Source organism: Triplophysa dalaica, chromosome 6, assembly GCF_015846415.1.
Source record: "Triplophysa dalaica isolate WHDGS20190420 chromosome 6, ASM1584641v1, whole genome shotgun sequence".
Classification (NCBI taxonomy): Eukaryota; Metazoa; Chordata; class Actinopteri; order Cypriniformes; family Nemacheilidae; genus Triplophysa; species Triplophysa dalaica.
In genome coordinates this window covers 18991784-19011141 of record NC_079547.1, presented here as the reverse complement: position 1 = coordinate 19011141, position 19358 = coordinate 18991784, and the positions used below count along the sequence as shown (strand labels likewise).

Below are 19358 nucleotides of genomic sequence, written 5' to 3'. Positions count from 1 at the left end.
AAAAACGACAAAAGACAGGAGAATAGCACAGCCTGTAACAATCCTCAACATCCATCCAGTAAACAAAGATTCAATCTGTGCATTGACACATTGTTGCATTTGCTCAACGTAACGCTAAAACATTGTTACATTGTATCAGCTCCATGCAACTTCCTTCGCTCCTTAATCATCACTTCAATCTGAGCCCCCGCCCTCTACAACCAAACAATCTTGAAACTTCAGGCAACAATAAACCACGCACGAACACATTTACCTGTCTCTGGGGTCGATCCACGAAGTTTGTCGAGTGTTGTGGTCAATGTAAAAGACTCTGCCATCATAATCCCTGGCTTCCTCCCAGCCCGGGGGCAGCGGCAGCTCCGAGCTCTCTCTCCGCTTACAGCTGCTCACCCACGGCATAGCGCTGAGGGACGGTAGGGGGGTCTAACCCCCTGCCTTTAACTCCAACAACAAATATATCACAACTTTCTACTGCATTACAAAAAGTTTAGCTCCCATCGACTCACGGAAACAACAACGGAACAACGAGGAAACGAGAGGGGATCAAATCGACACGGGCTGTCCTGCATCCACCTTTTCCAAAAAGTTTTGCGGCGCTCTTATGACTCTGTGTGTCGGTCCTCCATGTTTGATTCTATCTACCATCTTTCATTCCACACAGTCCATATTCGGGCAGGATCATTTGCATAAGTACAGCCCTCAAAAGTTTACGTGTTTTATAGCAAGCCAATAGCAACACTCGTACGATTTTGGGATTTTTTGTGATTGAGGTGGATGCGAGCATATTTGTACACCCTCCCTTTTTTGTGAAGTTTATGAATTGTTATTAGATATCATTACTTAAAGCATCTTTTTCTCGTTATCTCATTGAAACAATTTTAAAAGTGGATATAAATATATTTATTTGGTTTAGGTTGCAATATTACATTTGTAATCCTTGGGGAAAGGGGAATAAATTGGACCAACGAGCAAAGTATATTTTGTACTATTACATAAATTATAACATTTTGAACATCTGTCTTTGACAGTCAGTGGTTATCAGTTTAAGTCAAATTTTGTCTATGTTTTCTTTTCATGAATATCTAATTACAGACACTTAACTGCACCACAGAATGGAATTTGTTACTTTTTTAGTATAAGAGCGCCATCTGGTGATATCGACTGATGTCTGACTGTACAGTACAAGTCATGATAATTCAAATCTTGGCCATTTGATCATCCTTCATCTGATCCTTAGGAAGTTCACCTTAACTTTCTTACTGTACGTCAGTAAAATGAATAGTTTTGTAGGTAGGTTTATGTTTCTGACACAGTGTAATGTTTGTAATTTGGATCTCTTCTTTTTTTCTTTCATTTTAAAACATACATATTAGCATAATTAGTTATTAGCTGTGGAAAGGTATTGCTTCATTTTTTCTGTCGGTAGGTTATGAATTCTTTGGATTTTTTAATCTGCCTCCCTTTTATACAAATTTCATGTGTCATTCTTTTGCATTCTCTACTAGTAGTATCTTGTCAATCTTATGAGTGCTATCATTTACGCCTCACCCTACCTTTCTTCCTAAATGACCTTAATATTATTAAATGTCATCAAATATACTAACAAATAAATATACAGAGAAAAAATATACAAAATACACCAATACATTTTTTTATAAAACACCTGCAGTAATATATATATATAAACTATAACATAATATAAAATATTAAACAATTTGATCAATTAAAATATTGACAATTGAAATATATTTGTCTGTGTAGGTGTGCATGAGGTGTAAATACTCTTCATTCTTTACAGAAAAAATTGTCTGCAAATGTGAGCTAAAACGTCGTTTTGGAATATGCTCTTTTGCAAAAATAATGTTGTTTTGTTATAAAAATGTAACCTTTTAGGGTTAAGGTAAGTCTATGTTAGGTAGTCTATTATTATTATACTATTACATGGCATGTCCATGTAAAACTGTGTGAATATGAAAACTTAAGGGTTTTTATGAATAGGTGTGGGGGGTAACGCAAATATAGTTAGCTCAGTTTAATAACAATACTCAATTCAAAGTCATCGTAATGATAGTAATAGTGTGTGTGTGTTTGTGTAAATTATGTGTTGGTTGAGAATCAGCACCACATCACAGATTTATTCCTCACCCTCGCATTAAGACGTGGCATTCTGTCTGCACAGTACACATTTTCACTCGGGCCGTCAAGGTAAACGAGACAACCTCACACATTTAAGGTAACTTGCATTTTCTTCTACTTCTAAGGAACAACAAGAAAATACAGATGTATCTCGAAAGAAATCAGACTGAAAATTTTGATGAGAATGATTTGTTGTATAGGGATGTAATACAGCATTATCAATTTTTACATGTTTTATCACTTTTGACATTCGAAAAGATTTCAATAACAAAATGTGCTGTTATAAAAGTTTGATATGGTAATTGAAAGGAAATCAGTTTACTACATATACACAAAAGCTTTTGTTTAAACCAATATAGATAAATACCCATGTTGCACCGGAGTTAAAGTCAGCAGGGATCAAAGAGTCCCGGTAAGGTACACGCTGCATATTTGGAAAGCTGTTATTTGAGGCTAAGAATTGGCTGCCGGGCACTAAGCTTATCTCCCAGCCATCCGTTTCACCCAAAAACCCCTATTTACAGCAAATTTGTTTGCTGTCTATTTGTTGCCCTTTAACCTTTTAGGCTTCTTCATGGGCACTCAATGACAAGTTTTGTTGCTGATAGCGGAATATGAAAATGCAAAGTTGCAAACAAACCCTAATGAGGTAGTAAAATCAAAATGGCTTGTCCAATGAAAATGACAACAATCACAGTTTTAATGGCATCCTGTCTGCAGTTTAATGGCATCCCGTGTGGCCTTTTGTCAGGGCTCTGACTCTCTCTCTCTCTCTCTGACTCTCTCTCCAAACAGCATTCTAGAAGGCAGTGCCTAATGTTCGAGCGCCGTCTTTCCCATGTGTACCCCTCCTCTACTTCTCATGCTCAGATGATGAGTGCCTCTCTTGGTAAAGACTGACGGACTGTGAGTCTTCTTCTGTTCATCTTGATCTCTCTCCCTTTCTTCTCTCTCCTCACATCAAGAGGAGGCACTCGAGGTACCAACCAGGTGTAAAGGCGGTTGGTTATTCAGCAGCAAACATGACAAACCCCTGCAATGTGGCTATGGAGCTTCTGGGGATGTTTATTGGGATAGGGGGCTGGTTCTGCTCCCTGGCAGCCACTATCATGCCTCAGTGGCAGTCTCACTCAACTGAGCTGATGGCTTCTGAGAGCTACGAGCAAGGGCTATGGGAGGCCTGTGTGGTACAGGAGGTCGCCGGCACAGAGTGTCGTTCATACGACACAATTCTAGGCCTGGGACACACCTTGACGCTGGCTCGGCTTCTGATTTGTCTTTCAGATGCTATGTGTCTTCTCGGACTTCTCCTTGCCATTCCGGCGATGAGTCAGATCAACTGCTGCAAGGGCGAGGAGGGACACCGGACCAAGAAAGGTTTGAGGATCACAGCTGCTGTGTTTTTATGCCTCGCTGGTTTGCTGGTGCTCACTCCGGTCTCTTACGTCGCCCACGACATCGTTCTGAAGTTCTTCGATGAGACGATACCTCACGTAGTGCCACGGTCAGAGTTCGGGGATGCGATGTTCATCGGATGGGCTGCTGGATTTCTTGACGTTGTTGCTTCAGTATTGTTGTTTGCATCTAGTTTTGGCTCAAGAGACTATGAACATCGTCTTGTGTATCATCATCAAAGGCAAGAGATCATAAGTGTGGATGGGTCTTCTAAGAAGCGCATGGAGTATGTTTGACTTTTAAAGGCTTTTTCTGTGGAAAACTTTAATACTTATGCTCAATTTATGCATCGATCAAATTGATGAAAAGGTAAAGCATTATAATGAATTTATATTTTGATATCTGAATCATCTATTTGATTCTCCTTGCTTTTCTTATAGGTAAAATACAAAACATGTTAGTACAGTGTGTTTCTATTTCTTTTAAAGAGCTGTAGTGAACAACAAATGTAACCATGACATTTTGTTAGTTTGTAAAAAGTTAAAATAGGAGATTTTGTAGATTTTTATAAAGGTTTTTAACAAGAAATATTGTTGATTTATAAGTGGGGTTTTTTCCATTCATTTTTTTGCTTTCATATGAAGAGCACGTCAGTAGATTAGGTTTAAGGATCACATCGGGTGAATTGGAGCAATCTGGAACATTTTAGTGATTTGACCTTTTTTAGTTTGTGATTATCACTGGAAACTTTTTCTCACATATCCAAATTTGGTCACGTTAACCTTGCCATGGGTGCAAGAAATGCTTGTAATGGAACAGCAAAGCCCATTCTCCTGGATTAGCCTGCCGTAATTCATAACAATGAAAATGTGTAATGTGACTGTGACCATGCAATTTATGAACTCTTAATTACACCTGCAAAAGCAGCACGTATTGTTTAGGATTCAGGCGAAGAGCATCTACAAACCAGCTGGTGCCAACACTGAACAGAATTACATGTAAAAATTACATAAAGAGCTGAATGAGGCATAAGTCATACAAATATCAACCTATATTATAATACATACAATACCTATTCACTTTCTTGTTTGCTCTCTGTTAGGCAAACAATTTTTACTGTAATAAAAGTAATGCCATTTCTATTCAGAAAAAAGGGACTTAAAAGAATAGTCCCCCAAAAATGAAAATGATGTCATGGATTACGCCCAAGTTGTTCCATATCTGTATACATTTCTTTGCTCTGTTGAACACAAAGATATTTTGAAGAATGTGAGCAACTGACAGTTTTGGGGCATCAGTGACTGTCATCGAAAAGATGTAAATGGTAGTAAAAGGTGCCCCAGAGCTGTTTGATTTCCAAAATTATAATTGTCTTCTTTTGTGTTCAACACAAAATTTATTTTAAAATGTAATTTTAATACTTTTCCCTACTATGGTAGTCGATGGTGCGCCAGAACTGTCAGCTGCTAACATTCTTCCAAAGATCTTTCAATGCATTTATGCAGCTTTGGAATAACTTAGTGAGTAAATGATTACAATATTTTTATTTTTGGATGAAGCATCCCTTTAAAGTACAATGCATTGAAACCATAAATGTTTTGAGCTCGTGCATTTCCTGGGAATCTAACCCATGACTCAGTTAAACAATATTAAATAAATGGCTGATGTCAGCTTTACAAATCAAGAGTAAAAAAAGGACAAATTAAACAGAGAGTCCTCCATGTTCTTGTGCTCATTCAGGTGAGCTAATGGCAATAAAATTCCTGCTTGAGTGTAATAGTCTCTGATTGTCAGAATAAAGACTAAGCTGTGTATAATGAAGACTTTAATGAGCAGCATGTTCCCTGTGGAATGCCAAACAGTTCTGCCTCCTCTTTTCTATCCTAAATGGGATTTGACCAGGTTAAGAGCAAGGTTACTTTCAAACAGGTACAGCCCTGTTCCAGACAGATGCACAAGAAACCGCACCAAATTGAACTAATCTGAATCCACTGTAAATACCTGACTGTAGAATAATGGTTTAACAGTGTTTACATTTTGTTTACCACTTGTTTGAAGAATAGGACCAAATAGTTAAAAAACAATCAAAATCAGTTGATATCAATCAAAACATGCGTTTTTTCTTCAATAACACAAAAGCAGAATTTTCTGTAGATATTGATGTAGTTTATTTTTATACAACAATTGTAAATGGTTTCCAGCTTTAACTTTTAATGTATTGTAAAGGGGACATCTCCTTTGAGATATCAACATTTACATCTATCCCAGCATACACACAGATGTACAAATTTAAAAATATGGTATAAATGTGTTCTCAGACATGAAGGCGCCATAAAGATTGTGCCCTGACCAAACTTCCTGCGATGGATATTGATAGTGAAAATGAAAATGGGCGGTATGTTTAGATTTAGATGTTTAGCTGTTAACACTCATTTCCAGCCTTTGGCTGGGCGTAGAAATACCCTTGACAGAAAAGGGAAATGGTGTGTCTTCGACTCATTAGGAACAATGTCCGAATGCAGCTAACTGAAAACAATAGAGAGTGAAAAAAGCTGATTAACGAAACATTGAGCTATCGTCAACATTTTGGGTAAACACCATTCAGAATTGCTTTCGTACTGACATTATTACATCATGGCATAATATGAATATTATATAATGTCTGTAAATAATTTACTTTGGAGAACAATAAGGCAAACATAAAGCAAACATGTGTGCTCTACTATTATCGCAAATGGCATCTGTTTTATTTCATCTTTTACCTTATGCATTTTTATGCAATACATATTTAAAATACAATTTTTGTAAAGAAAGGCCGTATTATATTTTGCAATTTGTATAAACTGATGAAACAGCATAAAAATGATTTTAATACACTTTTAATATAATTATTAATATTCATATAAAAGTAAAACTATACCATCAAGTCTTTGATTTAAGATAACTGCTCATTGTTTTATTTTATTTTATCACTTAAAAATCTGAAGCCATTTGTGTGATTGTTCTCCAACGATAGCCCGTAGTGCAAGCAAACAAAAGATGCTATGCTTAAACACAGGAGCAGAGGGTAAGATGACCTGTGTAGATGTGATAAAGGCTGCAGCTCAAGGCGAGAGAAGGTACTGCAAAGCAATTTCAATACATTTTAAAAATGCCAAGGGTTTCTCACGCCGCAACATCAAACGCCAAAATGACTCTGCCCCAGTGGTGTCGATCACACAACACTCCCAGTAGTGCGTTCCAACACACCCAACAAATGATCACCCAACACACCCATCACAACACACCACACCACAGCTTTGCCCAATGCCCCTTTCCCCAGTACACCAAAAAAGTCAATAATTATTTTAAAACTCATGACTAATTATGTATTTTAAATAGTATAATGAAGCTTATTATTTTATAGGCGGTTTCCAAGGCTTTTTTTAAATTAAGCAAAACCACATGTGCGTTTCATCTTGGAATTAAGTAGATTCAGTATAAAGAGATTTTTTAGGGGTCAAATTATAATTTTATTGTTTTTATCAAACCTTTAAGACAGATGCAAACAAACGCACAGACTGTACAGAAACAATATATGATCTGATCCCATAATCTGTAATAAATTCATACATTTAAACAATCCAAAAATGAAAATTCTGTCTTCATTTACAGACTCTCAAGTTGTTCCAAATCTGTACAAATTTCTTTGTTCTGATATACACAAAAACTTTTTTTGGAAGAATACTTTTAACCAAACAGTTATTGGCTACAATTGACTACCATAGCAGGAAAAATTGCTTTATATTTGTCTTTGTTCTGTTGAACACAAAAGAAGAAATTTTGAAGAATGTAGAAGCAAACAGGTCTGGGGCACTTTCGAATACCATTGTAATTTTTCCTACTATGGTAGTGGCCGAGAAGTGTTTGATTACAAGCATTCTTCCAAATATCTTTCTCTGTGTTCATCAGAACAAAGACATTTATTCTTGGAGTGACAATAAAATTCTTTGAGAACAAAACAATGAACTCTAAAAAATAGTTAATAGTATTGGCTCATTTTTAATATACTGACTTATTACATAAACAACATATCACTTAATGACAATTAATAGGATAATAGTTAGATTAATGCTAACTTGAAATAGAAGTTTTATAAACATTTATACATTTGCATTATTTTTACATCTAAATAGTATATTTCCAGTGTATTTACTTATGCAATATGCTTTACAGCTGAACTGAAAAAATGCTACTGGCCTTCACCCTTGTGTACAGTTTTGTCTTATCATGCCATGTGTCATAGTATGAAAAGTGTTGGTGTCAGACATCTCAGATAAAATGCACAAACACAATCGGCTATTCACAATAAAGCTCTTATTGTTTTTAACCCCTCTTCCATCTTCTGTGGCACTATCTGAATGTGTCCTTCAATACAGCACAAAATGCTGTTGTTTTAGAAGGTTTCATACTGATATTCATGGAGGGGTCTTTCATTCAGATCTCAACCCACTCTCAATCACATGTAATGTTTTTATGTTAGCTGCCCACTATAAGACAATGCGTTTGTCTCAGTATGGAGCCTCAGGTTGTTTCCTTCTCCTCTTCCTCAGAACAATGTACATCCAATCAGCAATAGTCCACGGAGTCCATCCTGGCAGGCAAACTGGCCGGTGGTAATTACCCACTATTCATAAAATCCTTAAAACTCTTGGGTATGAATTGTGAGTTTTTAAATCAATCATCAGGTTGCAGGGGGAACTTGACAGACCAGTGAACCGACACAGAAAACAAAATTTGCCTTAATTGGAAAGGAGTGACTTCCCTTTGTCGTATAATCAGGAGGATTATGTGGTTTTATAACAAGGGAAAATCATATTATATTTAGTGGGATTTGTCAAAATTAATGTTTGATTTTAATAAGATTAAATGTTGGCAAACAACAAACTGAAAGACTGTGGGGGGTGTTAAAAAACAGTAATAAGGCCAAGTGTCAAGCTGAGGAATAACAGTAAAGTTCATTTCAACCGTGGCAGGGGTTATTTCCTCTGTAAGCAAAAGCCCCTTGTCCCCGTTCAAAGATCCACTCTTAATCAGCTGAGTCTAGGGTCATTTAGTGCTAATAAAGTTTAATGGCAGGTAAAATGAATTTTGGCCCAAGATGGGCAATTGAAACTTACTAATGTCACAACTTTCTTTGTTAAAATAGAACAAATAAAATGGCTTCTACAAATTACGCAATACCTTTTCTCAGGAGTAACTCTTACACCGTGTTCACTGTGACATGGCGCAAGTAACGCAACGTGCTGCGTAGCTTGTTGCATATTGCCGTCACGGCTCTAGATAACTGAATCTAAATACTGAAAAAATAAATTTTCTTGTTGCGACATTGCATCACAGTGCGGACATGGTGTTAGTCATTTTTGGCAATATATTTTAATATGTATATTCTATTAAAAAACAATTTCTTATACATAGTATTATCTATACTACTTTTAAAAAAATAACAAGCTGACATGAGTTTTTATGTTTGCAGTGGTAAAGTGATGGTTCACCCAAAAATGAAAATTCTGTCATCATTAATTCACCCTTTTGTCATTTTAATCCTGTATGATTTTCTTCTGATATTTTGACGAATGTTGGTAACTGAACAGCATCGGCACCCATTGACATGCATTGGTTTTTTGTCCATACAATAGAAGTGAATGGGTGCAGCCGGCGTTCGGTTACAAACTTACTTCAAAAATATCTTCTTGTGTTCTGTGAAGAAAGATAAACCATACAGGTTTGAAATGACAAGAAGGTGATAAAAATAAATTAACTACAAAACTTTCAGTTTTGGGTGATTTATCCCTTTAAACTGCATGCATTTACCCGCCACCTTACTATTTCTATTCAGCAAATAAAATATTCCACGATGGCATAACTGTAAAATATGTCCGTTCCTAACAAAATTCTAGAAATATTTTGATTTGTTGAAGGCGATTTTAACTCTGGTTTTGTTACATTTTAAATTATTTTAGATCACAGTGGGGCCCCCTAGTGGGCCCTGGTCCTCTGGTTAGGAAACACTGTGACAACAGATTGAATATATTATTCATTATTTACCCATTTTTTACGAAAATATTCACAGTGTATACTATCCATAACCCTTTAAAATGACTTTAAGGACTTTAGTTATGCTTAAATATGTATAGTCTTAAAACACAAGAGTTGGTCAATGTTCTTCAAGATTTGCGTTTAAAATATTTATGTCATTCCAGTGAGTTATGCTCTTCAACATTAAATGTTCTTCTCGATCTCAAAGGCTGGGTTGATCAGTCCCTCATCTCCACTCTCTTTAATTGTATCCAGAGAGCTTTCAGCCCTGACATTTATGTTTTTCAAATGTTCCTTTGGTCTACTCTTATCAGTCTTGGTTTTGACAGGATCCTTATAGCACATGAAGAAAAGCCCACTCACTATGAGCAACAGAGATGAGCAGATCCCAATGCCAATCCCCGGGCCCACTTCCTGTTTTATTGGAGCCGGGGGCAGGTAGAAGTCTGGGGGGAAGTCTATAGTGAGATTTGCAAGCACAGAACTCATGTTCCAGAGGACAGGAACCAATGAACACGCAGCAGTAAGCCAAAATAAGCAACCCGCCGTCACAAAGGCCAGTCTGACACGCCCACTGTCGACCCCAAAGTAAGCATTTCTCACTGCATATCCAGCCACCAGGTTCGCCACCACACCCACACCAACAGCAGTCATGCAGAGTACCTGGGCAGCTGCTATTTCTGGAGGAGTGAAGGAGTCTGTAAGACTGATGCTTTTGCAGAATTCAGATGAGTCCAAAACATGGCTGTAGAAACAGGCTCTCCATACGCCCACCCAGGCCAATCCTCCGCTGACGATAGATTGATCATCCAAATACCATATTCTCCAGTCATTCACTCCTGAAAGGCACGCTGTGATTATCAATCCTACAAAACCAAATATCAGACCCAAGAATGGCAAATGGGCTGCATGGGCCAGGTAAGCCATGGTTAGAATTAAGACCCAACACCATCTAGCTGCTAGCAAAGATTTGTCCACTGCACGTTGTTTTTCACATCACGGTCGCATTGCAGTTTCATGTATTCTGTAACATAAAAAGTTTTAACTTTTAACAAGTTGCTTATTAGCAAGGATATTATTAGCATATTTGCTGTCTATAAGCACTTACAAAGCACATATTCTACATCCCTCATCCTACCCAATATCTAAACCTATCAACTACCATACTAACTATTAATAAGCACCAAATTAGGAGTTTATCGAGGCAAAAGTCATAGTAAATGGTTTGTTAATGGCGAGAATTGGACCTTAAAATAAAGTGTGACCCAAAAGGTTAACAAATAAATAAAAAGAAATCAAATTTGAACTTACGAAAAGCTTTTAGTATTGTGTCTTAACATTGGTTAAAGAGATAGTTCACTCGAAAACTAAAATTATCTTATCATTTCTCTCTCCCAAGTTGTTTCAAATGTATACATTTATTTGGTCTGTTGAACGAAAACAAAGAAATTCTGAAGAATGTGGGTAAAAAAACAACGGCGTTGTCCATTGACTTTGGCATTGGTTTTGATTTCAAGTCAATGGGTCGCGCCGTGGTTCAGTTACCAACATACTTCAAAACATCTTCTTCTGTTTCCTGCATGACAGAATTTTTTGGTGAACTCTCCACACAAAATACACACTGCTTTAAAAATATCATAATCATTGAAGGGAAACTGGTTATAACACAATAGACAAAAATACCATTTAAAAAAAGGCAACTTCATTCAGTTTCTTTAGCATAAGCTTTCTCATGGGCATCTTGCCAGTGGAGAGAAGACAGGAAAGTGCAGGAGCAATGAGATTTGGGCATGACGCAGGCCGGACTCAAACCTGCATTCCCATGGGCACAACGCTGTTTTTATGGCGACGGCATCTACGTTCATTACCCACAGTGCCACACATCAGACAGGTAGAGCAGTCTTGAAGGATATTTACAGAGCAGGCAACACACAATGTGCTTCCTTTAGACACAAAAGATCTTTTCTGTCTGAGGATGAGGCTTTTTTGTGAAGCGTAAGGTTTCCAGAGGAAGGAAACGGACACAAGGCCAAGCACAAGGCTGTGCATGTGAGACCGAGCAATGGAGGAAGAGAAAAGTAATATATCAGATGGGGTCGAGAGAAAGAGAGAGAGACAGTGGGAATATTTCATGCTCCCTGCACACCTGGGGCTGTGGAATGTGCCAGAATAGGCTGAAAGGTCTTTTACAGTAATCTCCTTATTCACGCAAGACAGGCAAAGTTAACAAATATACACTTGTGATTTCCTGAAAACTTAGAAATAAAATGATGTCCAGAATCCTAAATTGGTTGCCGCCTGCAGTTAACTATGTATTTGTTATAGTCTAAGAAATACGTCTTCAGCTCATGTTATTCAATCGTACATTCTGTCAAGGCTGTAAAACGATTTCTGAACACGTATATGTAAACATAAGAATCTCTTCCTTACCTGTAAAAAGTTTTGAATCAAAAGCATTTTTGAAACCGTACACATAACCTACTGTAGGATTATCCACCTTCACTGCTCAAACAAAACTAGGGAAAAAGACACTTTCCCAACTGACACGTACAGGTCAAACACAACCGGGGTTAATGATTCATGAACAATATCATTAAATGGAAAAAGGGGGCGGGAGGATCAATCGATAAAAATCAATGAAATGTTACTCTGGACTGTTGTTACCATACAGTTGTAATCTGTCATTTGTTGGTTTGTTATTACCTTATAGGAGCAGTTTTGTTAACAATTTGTTACAAAATTGTCACCTAAAGGAATGTCTAACTCTAGAAAATGTTCACTTTTTAAACATATTATAATAGCTGGTTAAAAATAAGCAAAAATCCGCTATTGAGATTTTATCCGTTTATATTGATTTATAATTCGAGCTATCGGTAAAGAAATGTCATTGGGAAATGTCTGTTTGACTAAAATCCTGTCATGAATAACTCAACCTCATATTGTACCAAACCTGTATACATTTCTTTGTTCCGTTTAACACAAAGAATGGTATTTATAAAAATGTAAGCAACTGACATTTCTGGGACATCATTGACTACCATAGTAGAAAAATAAAAACAGGTTGTCAAAGGCGCCCCAGAACTGTTTGCTTTCCCAAATTCTTCAAAACATCTTATTTTGTGTTCAACAGAACAAAATAAATGGAACAATAATTATTCTTTCTATGGTAGTCAATGGTATCCGAGAATTGTCAGTTGCTATCATTCTTTTAAACATCTTTTTTCATGTTCAATAGAACAAAAGAAATTTCTACAGCTTTGGAACAACTTGAGGATAAGAAATTCATAACAGAATTTTTCATTCTTGGGCTGAGTATCCCTTTAAAGGCAGAATAGGTGATCCTGTCCAGAAATATTTATTTATCATGCTGGTTGGAAATCTCTGTACATCCTGATAGAAATCAAGAAGTAAAGTGATAATATAATGTTTTTATGATTAGATATTGTCTGTTAAAGGCGTTGGACTAAAAAACGTTTGCCCAATCAAAACGTTCTGTCTGAACGCTGTGACTGGTCATGTGTACACTTTCAGCCAACGTATTTTGGATACCACTGCGCACCCGTGTTTGAAAAAGCAGTGATGAAAAAACGTCTGGATCATGAAAGAGCAGAAACTCGATATAACATCGGTTGAGCTTCTACACAATGGAGATAACATTTGGCAGGCAAAGGGTCTGAAAGACGATACCATGGTTGCTCTCTTTCTTTTGGACAGGTATGAACATCCTTCAAGAAGAATGTAATGGATTTACTTTGTAATTGTTAATTATTTGTATTTTTAATATAAAATATCAAAAGAAGGATTTATCTTCATTGTCAAAATTTTTGTTAGGCCTACACCCTAGGACACATTTCTTTGTCAACAACCCACATACATTTTATATTTTGTTTAGTTTAATCAAACCTTAGGGGTCAAATATTTAGCAGGTTGTGTTAAATTTAAAGGGACTGTTGACCCAAAATAAAAATCCTGTCATCATTTACTCACCTTCGAGTTGTTACCTACAACTAACATAGTAGGGAGAAAAAAAACCTTTAAATATTTCTTTGTTCTGTTGAACCGAAAGAAGACGATATTTTGAAGAATGTAGGAAAGCAAACTATAAATATCTGGGGCACTTTTGACTACCATTTTAATTTTTCTACCATGGTAGTCAATGGTGGCGAAGAGCATTCATCCAAATATTTTTCTCTGACAAAACCACATTTTTACAGATTTGGAACAACTCTAGGGTGAGTAAATGCAAACAAAATTACATTTTTATCTTTCAGTAACATTTATCTCTGTAGTATTAGCATAACTTAAGGGTTCAAACTCAAGAAGTACTGACAAGTCTGCGTCTTGGCAGAAATATAAAAAAGTAAATTGCTGTTATCTAAGTATGTTGTGTCATTACATTGTGTCATTACATTGTTGCAACTGCTGTTAGGTGTATCTTATCAATAAGTTTTTTATGGTTTTGTCTAAGGTTACATATTAATTTAAATCTAAAAGTGATTAAAGCTACTTGGATATAAGAATCAAGAAATAAAGCAATAAAGTGCGCCACTGCACATTACTGTGTAATTCCATTATAAGAATGATCCACCCTTATGGTGGCTGTCATGTTGCTAGCAAAGTCAAAATTGATATATATACTTGTTAATTCCCATTATGAGCTAAATAGTCACAAATAAAATTAATAATTATCTGAAGAATACAGCGTAATAATGCAATATCCACCACCTGGTTGCATTGAAAATCAATAATAAATCAGCTTTTTAAGTCTTGATTCACAATATAAGGAAATTAAGAATTAAATTAAGACATCTTTGCATCTATGAATCCATAAAATATAAATTTGTAAAAGTCACAAAAGTTATAAAAGACATGAGGACAACATGAAGTAAAAGGCAGTTGGTATTTATAGACAAGCACTGAATCCTTAATGAAATTATTATATAGTATAACAACATTATATAGTTTAGGCAAGTCTCTCAGAATCTTTAGACACAAGAATACTTACAAGCAATCCTAATTCTGACGTTATAATGCATTTAGAGCGATACATGTCTATACAAAGTGTGAAGACTTAAGTCGTAGTTTGTCTGACTAACGTAGCGAAGCCGTACAATACTAGCCTATTCTAGTTATATACAAAAATTCAAAAAGCTAAAATAAATTACTAAAAATAACATTGAATTAACACGACCAGGACACCGGTGCAAGCCGTTGGAAATAATGCACCGCCAGAAAGTCCTTTTTGGAAGTCGATTAAAACCTCCTGGCATCACAGCATATATGTGGGTGAAGAATTAATGCAACTGGAACGGAAATGCTTTTGTAGAGGTTGCCCTGATCACAAAAAAGTTTGTGTTGGAGGTTCAGGGACAGACACGTTTAAGTTTGTGTCCTTCATTGCCCTCTAGTGGTTAAAAAAGCAACAGCACAGTGATTGACCATGGCCTATTCAGAGTTGATAACCTAAGCAAGTTTAAGTTCAAATAGCACATTAAGTGCACTGTGCAAACATAATTCTGAAGTATATTTTAATCAGTTCAGAAAAGCATAATTATTATTCACCATATGATTCTATGGGTCGTGTAACATCGAGAGAAGCATCAGATGATACCGATTTAAAAGGGATAACAACCACAGTGTGGTGTGTAAATCATAACCTGAAAGTGCCCAGCACTGTCAGGGTCTTAAAAACTTCTCGAGTCTTGCCAAAATAGTATCAGTTCTTGTGGTAGAGGGGAGCAGCTAATATCTGACCACAATGTACTGAAATTCCATTTGCAGAAAGTAGCGTTCTGGAACCCTTTTATTTAGGGCGTGTCAGGCGAGTTGCTTTGGACCACTGAATGAAAATCCTCAGATCATAATCCTCTGGTCTATTGGGAGACTGTCCATAAGACACTTGAGCTGCTCTTCGCCCAGTTTGATCTTGTCCTCCAGCTTTCGCTGCTCAATGATGAGGGCTGATTTCATCTTCACAAAGTGCTCGTAGTCAGCCATCCTCTCCTCCGACAGGTAGCTTGCCAGGATCTCATACACCACACCCTCTCTCCTGTCGAGGTTCTCCTTCAGTTCCTTGGCATCTTCGTGTTGACGGATCAATAGTTTGCGCTTTTCTGTCAGCGTACGCTGCAGAAGATGATGATAATAACAAATAAAGATCATTCTTTAAATAGTTTTCAAACCTCATATACGATTTCAAATACAAGTGAACCATAAGTGTGATTAATGTAATAAGTAGATTCTGTACAATTTCTCAAACATACAAAAGCTTGATACTGATAAAAACGTATATTGCGGTGACAAAGGTACCACTGCAACAAACAATCTCCTCACCCTCTCCTCCAGCGAAGCATCTTCCTCCAGGCTGTTGAGCGCATTTTCCACTCTCGCCAGACGTCCAGATAGAGACAGCAGAAGGTTGACCACTTTATCAAGGTCGCCAACAAACATTCTGAACTTATCGAGCTCATTCGGCTTGCAGACGCCCTGCACGACGACCTCCACTTCCTCCCCAAGAGCATTGTTGTCCTGAACGTCCTCCTGTAGACTCTCTTGGGCATCCCTTAGCACCTGCAACTTCTTGGTCAGGCTGTCAATCAACTCATGCTGGAAAAAAGAACCAGTATCACATAGGGGTGTGATGAGACACTTATCCCACGAGACGAGACACAAGACTGAGTTCACGAGAACAAGAAGAGATTTTTAGACTTAAATCCTCAATGATGAAATATAAAGGGAAAGATAGTCTCTTATTCACCTTAAAAACACAAAATAATATTTTTTTTAGGTATTATAAAATCAAATTCAATTTTATGTAACAAATTGAACTTGCATTTGAATGAACTATATTATGTAATAAGAATATGTAAAATATGTATATTATGTTTATGCATCTAACAAGAATTGTTCAAACACTATAGGTTAAGGCTGACATTGTTAAGTGTGTACTAAAACAACATGGTAACAACATGAGACTACCATATTTAAAAACCATGGTACACATGGATAAAAATATGGTAAAACCATGGTGAAAGATTAACTTTCTGAATAACTTTATCAAACTGGTTACAATCTACAATAAGGTTGTCAATACAACTTTTCATGTTAGTTCATTGTGCATTAACTAATGTCAACATTTACACATTGTTTTATGTATTACAATAGTAAATGCTGAAATTAATATGAACTGTAACTAATAAATGCTGTAAATGCATCGTTTATTGTTAGTTCATGTTAGTTATTGCATTAACTAATTGAAAACAAATACAACCTTATATTCAACTGTTACCACATGAACAAGTAGGAAGCTTTTGATTTCATGTGTGCACACTCAGTACCTTCTTGCCGGAGAGATTTTCATTGTCCTCCTCAAGTTCATCTTCTGAGACGTGTTCCACGCTCTGTTCCTGCATGTCCTTCATCTTAATCAGCAGCTCTGCTTTGGGCACAGATGTACTGTAGTAGGTGGAATTAGTCACTAAAGCTGTGGCTGCCACCAGGGTCTCGTCCTCCTTCCTGAGAACCCACACGTGATAGATATGAGAAATCAAAGTCAAACAGGACACAGAGTTGTTCTGTACAAACTGTTCATGGTTCAATGTCACAATTTAAACAACACCTATCTACAACAATAAAACTAGCTTTCATGTACATGTTTAAGATTTCTTAAGTGATAGTTCAGCCAATAAGGGAAATTCTGTCATTATCAACTCACCCTTACGTTGTTCTGAACATGTTTACATTTTGAAAGACACAAAGGTATTTGGAAGACTACTATGGTAGTCAATGGTGCACCAGAACTGTCTGGTTTCTCACATACTTCAAAATATCTACTGTTGTTTTGAACAGAACAAAGAAAGTCGTACAGGTCTAAAACAACCCGAGGGAAAGTAAATGATGACAAAATGTTAATTTGTAAGCTATCCCTTTATCTGTCATTCTTAGCTTTTTATGACAGAAATGTGTGCGCGGCTTAATAATAACCCTGAATTCCCCATTGAAAAATATTAGACATCCTATTCAATATGTTTTCTACATAAGAGATTACAGGATTTCATTTACAAAAGTTTCTCAACAGATGTTTATTATAAAAATGTGTGTGATAATCTAGGATAGAATGAGGGTAGATTTGGTTAAATTTTTTGGGTCACCTATTTAACCTACTAAGCATGTGCTATTATAAGGTAAGAAATGAGGAGAATTAAGAACGTGTTGAAAGCAACTTGTACTGACTTCTCCACCGAGTTGCGATGGACCAGTGGTTTAGGTGCTGCTTTCCGGCGCTGTTGTGCCTCCTCAAGCAGCTGCTCTTCCTGAGGGAAAATCCCCTCCATCAGATCCATAGTGGTCCTCATCTTACTCTGGTCTAAAATGTCCACCAGGGTCTTATCTTTGCCCATGATATCTCGAACCAGTTCCTCCCTCTTGCCATCATCATCCTCAGAGGGAGAAGTTTGTGGTGATACTCCATTGCTGTTGTGATCCACCGATGAGTCGATCTGAAGACCATGTATTGCGTGAGGAACGGGGTTCACGTTGGTTTGCGGATCCTGGTCTTTAAGAGGACCCATGGCTTCGTCTCTCGATTCAGGCCCCTGGTCCTTTTGCCTTGTGTAAGTACAGAAAAGGGAATAAGACTGATCTGGGTTTCCTAAACTCTGAAGATGAGTTACTCCAGGTGCTTGGGAGGTGAGAGAGTTCTCGCTGTGCAGGTCGAGGTACTGTCGACTCTCTTTTTCAGTGTTGCTCTCTGAGTGGACGATCTTAATGGGCACTTTTTTCACTGATGTGGTCTCATCTTTAACCCTATCCATCCTGGTAAACAATCAAAACAAACAGAAATATAAATATTAGTGGTGGGCCGTTAACGGCATAGCAAGCTATGACTTTCACCTTGATATTTTAGCGCGGATGTATACCAGCTTAACTGCACTGTACGGGGCGAGAACGAGATTTTTCAACTCGCGTGATTCGCGTCATTCGCGGAAGCAGAAGCCGCCTCATCATCTCATAACCAGGACTTCATTCGCGCGATTCGCGCAGCAAGTAGGTCTATTGGCTCTTTGCATTAACATATAAATCACTCGCGCTTGACACGCCATTCGCGTTTGGTCTGAACACAACATAACGTTACTGTGAAATTACCGCATCAAACGTGACGTGCTAACATGGATGCAGCTATGAAGCCGCCGGGTTTGCTTCAGGGAACATTAATTTTTAAGAAGCTTCCCAATGGAAACATCGACAAGACTAAGGTTGTTTGCACCTTGTGCAATGCGGAATTGGTTTAAAAAAAAACACTTTCTCTCAACAGGTACTGGTCTAGCTTTAGTTGAAACCAGTAACTTTGTATTGAGATCTTATGTATTATGGCTCCTGTATGACATATCGCTTGTTGCTCCCTCACTCTTTGTAAGTCGCTTTGGATAAAAGCGTCTGCTAAATGACTAAATGTAAATGTACTGTAGGAGCTATTCCAGTCTCAAGTACCACCTAAACGGAAATCATCCCTTAGCTAATGCGGAAGTAAACACAAATTCATCTTATTGAACATATTTAATTTGAACAGCTTTCTCAAGCAGCTTGTGATGCATTTTGGAAACAGGAGATGAGCCCCTGGTCTAATGCGCCACCTGGCTTGAGAAACCCGTTCTCAAAGACTTACTTTTAGTCATTATTTGGGTAGCACACATATTCTGAATGCCTTCGGCAGAATTCAAATGAGCCATTTTAATCTAGATTAATCTAGA

At 37.2% G+C, this 19358-nt stretch overlaps 4 protein-coding genes across 5 annotated transcripts in view; 1 reads left to right on the top strand and 3 right to left on the bottom strand.

The window, feature by feature from the left end:
- The window catches only part of wwc3 (WWC family member 3), a 35874-nt gene extending 35247 nt beyond the window's left edge, over positions 1-627 (bottom strand). For both annotated transcript variants that reach the window (XM_056751208.1, XM_056751209.1), the window contains exon 1: positions 254-627. In XM_056751208.1, coding sequence (XP_056607186.1) covers positions 254-399 — 146 coding nt within the window. In that variant the 5' untranslated portion in view covers positions 400-627. The remainder of the gene's footprint in view (positions 1-253) is intronic.
- Positions 628-2963: 2336 nt separating this feature from the next.
- Positions 2964-3996, top strand: cldn33b (claudin 33b). The gene has a single exon (XM_056750804.1). It carries the CDS (start codon positions 3159-3161, stop codon positions 3825-3827), a length of 669 nt encoding a protein of 222 aa, XP_056606782.1. The 5' UTR covers positions 2964-3158; the 3' UTR covers positions 3828-3996.
- A 3039-nt stretch (positions 3997-7035) lies between these two features.
- Positions 7036-12126, bottom strand: cldn34a (claudin 34a). The gene is made up of 2 exons (XM_056749735.1): positions 12040-12126; positions 7036-10633 (listed from the first exon to the last, which is right to left on the bottom strand). Exon 2 carries the CDS (start codon positions 10534-10536, stop codon positions 9793-9795), a length of 744 nt encoding a protein of 247 aa, XP_056605713.1. The 5' UTR covers positions 10537-10633; positions 12040-12126; the 3' UTR covers positions 7036-9792.
- A 2369-nt stretch (positions 12127-14495) lies between these two features.
- The window catches only part of shroom2a (shroom family member 2a), a 38995-nt gene continuing 34132 nt past the window's right edge, over positions 14496-19358 (bottom strand). Inside the window, exons 11-14 of the mRNA XM_056749868.1 lie at positions 17842-18423; positions 16947-17124; positions 15943-16215; positions 14496-15735 (exon numbers count right to left, since the gene is read on the bottom strand). Of these exons, the coding sequence (XP_056605846.1) occupies positions 15463-15735; positions 15943-16215; positions 16947-17124; positions 17842-18423 (1306 nt within the window). The 3' untranslated portion in view covers positions 14496-15462. The remainder of the gene's footprint in view (positions 15736-15942; positions 16216-16946; positions 17125-17841; positions 18424-19358) is intronic.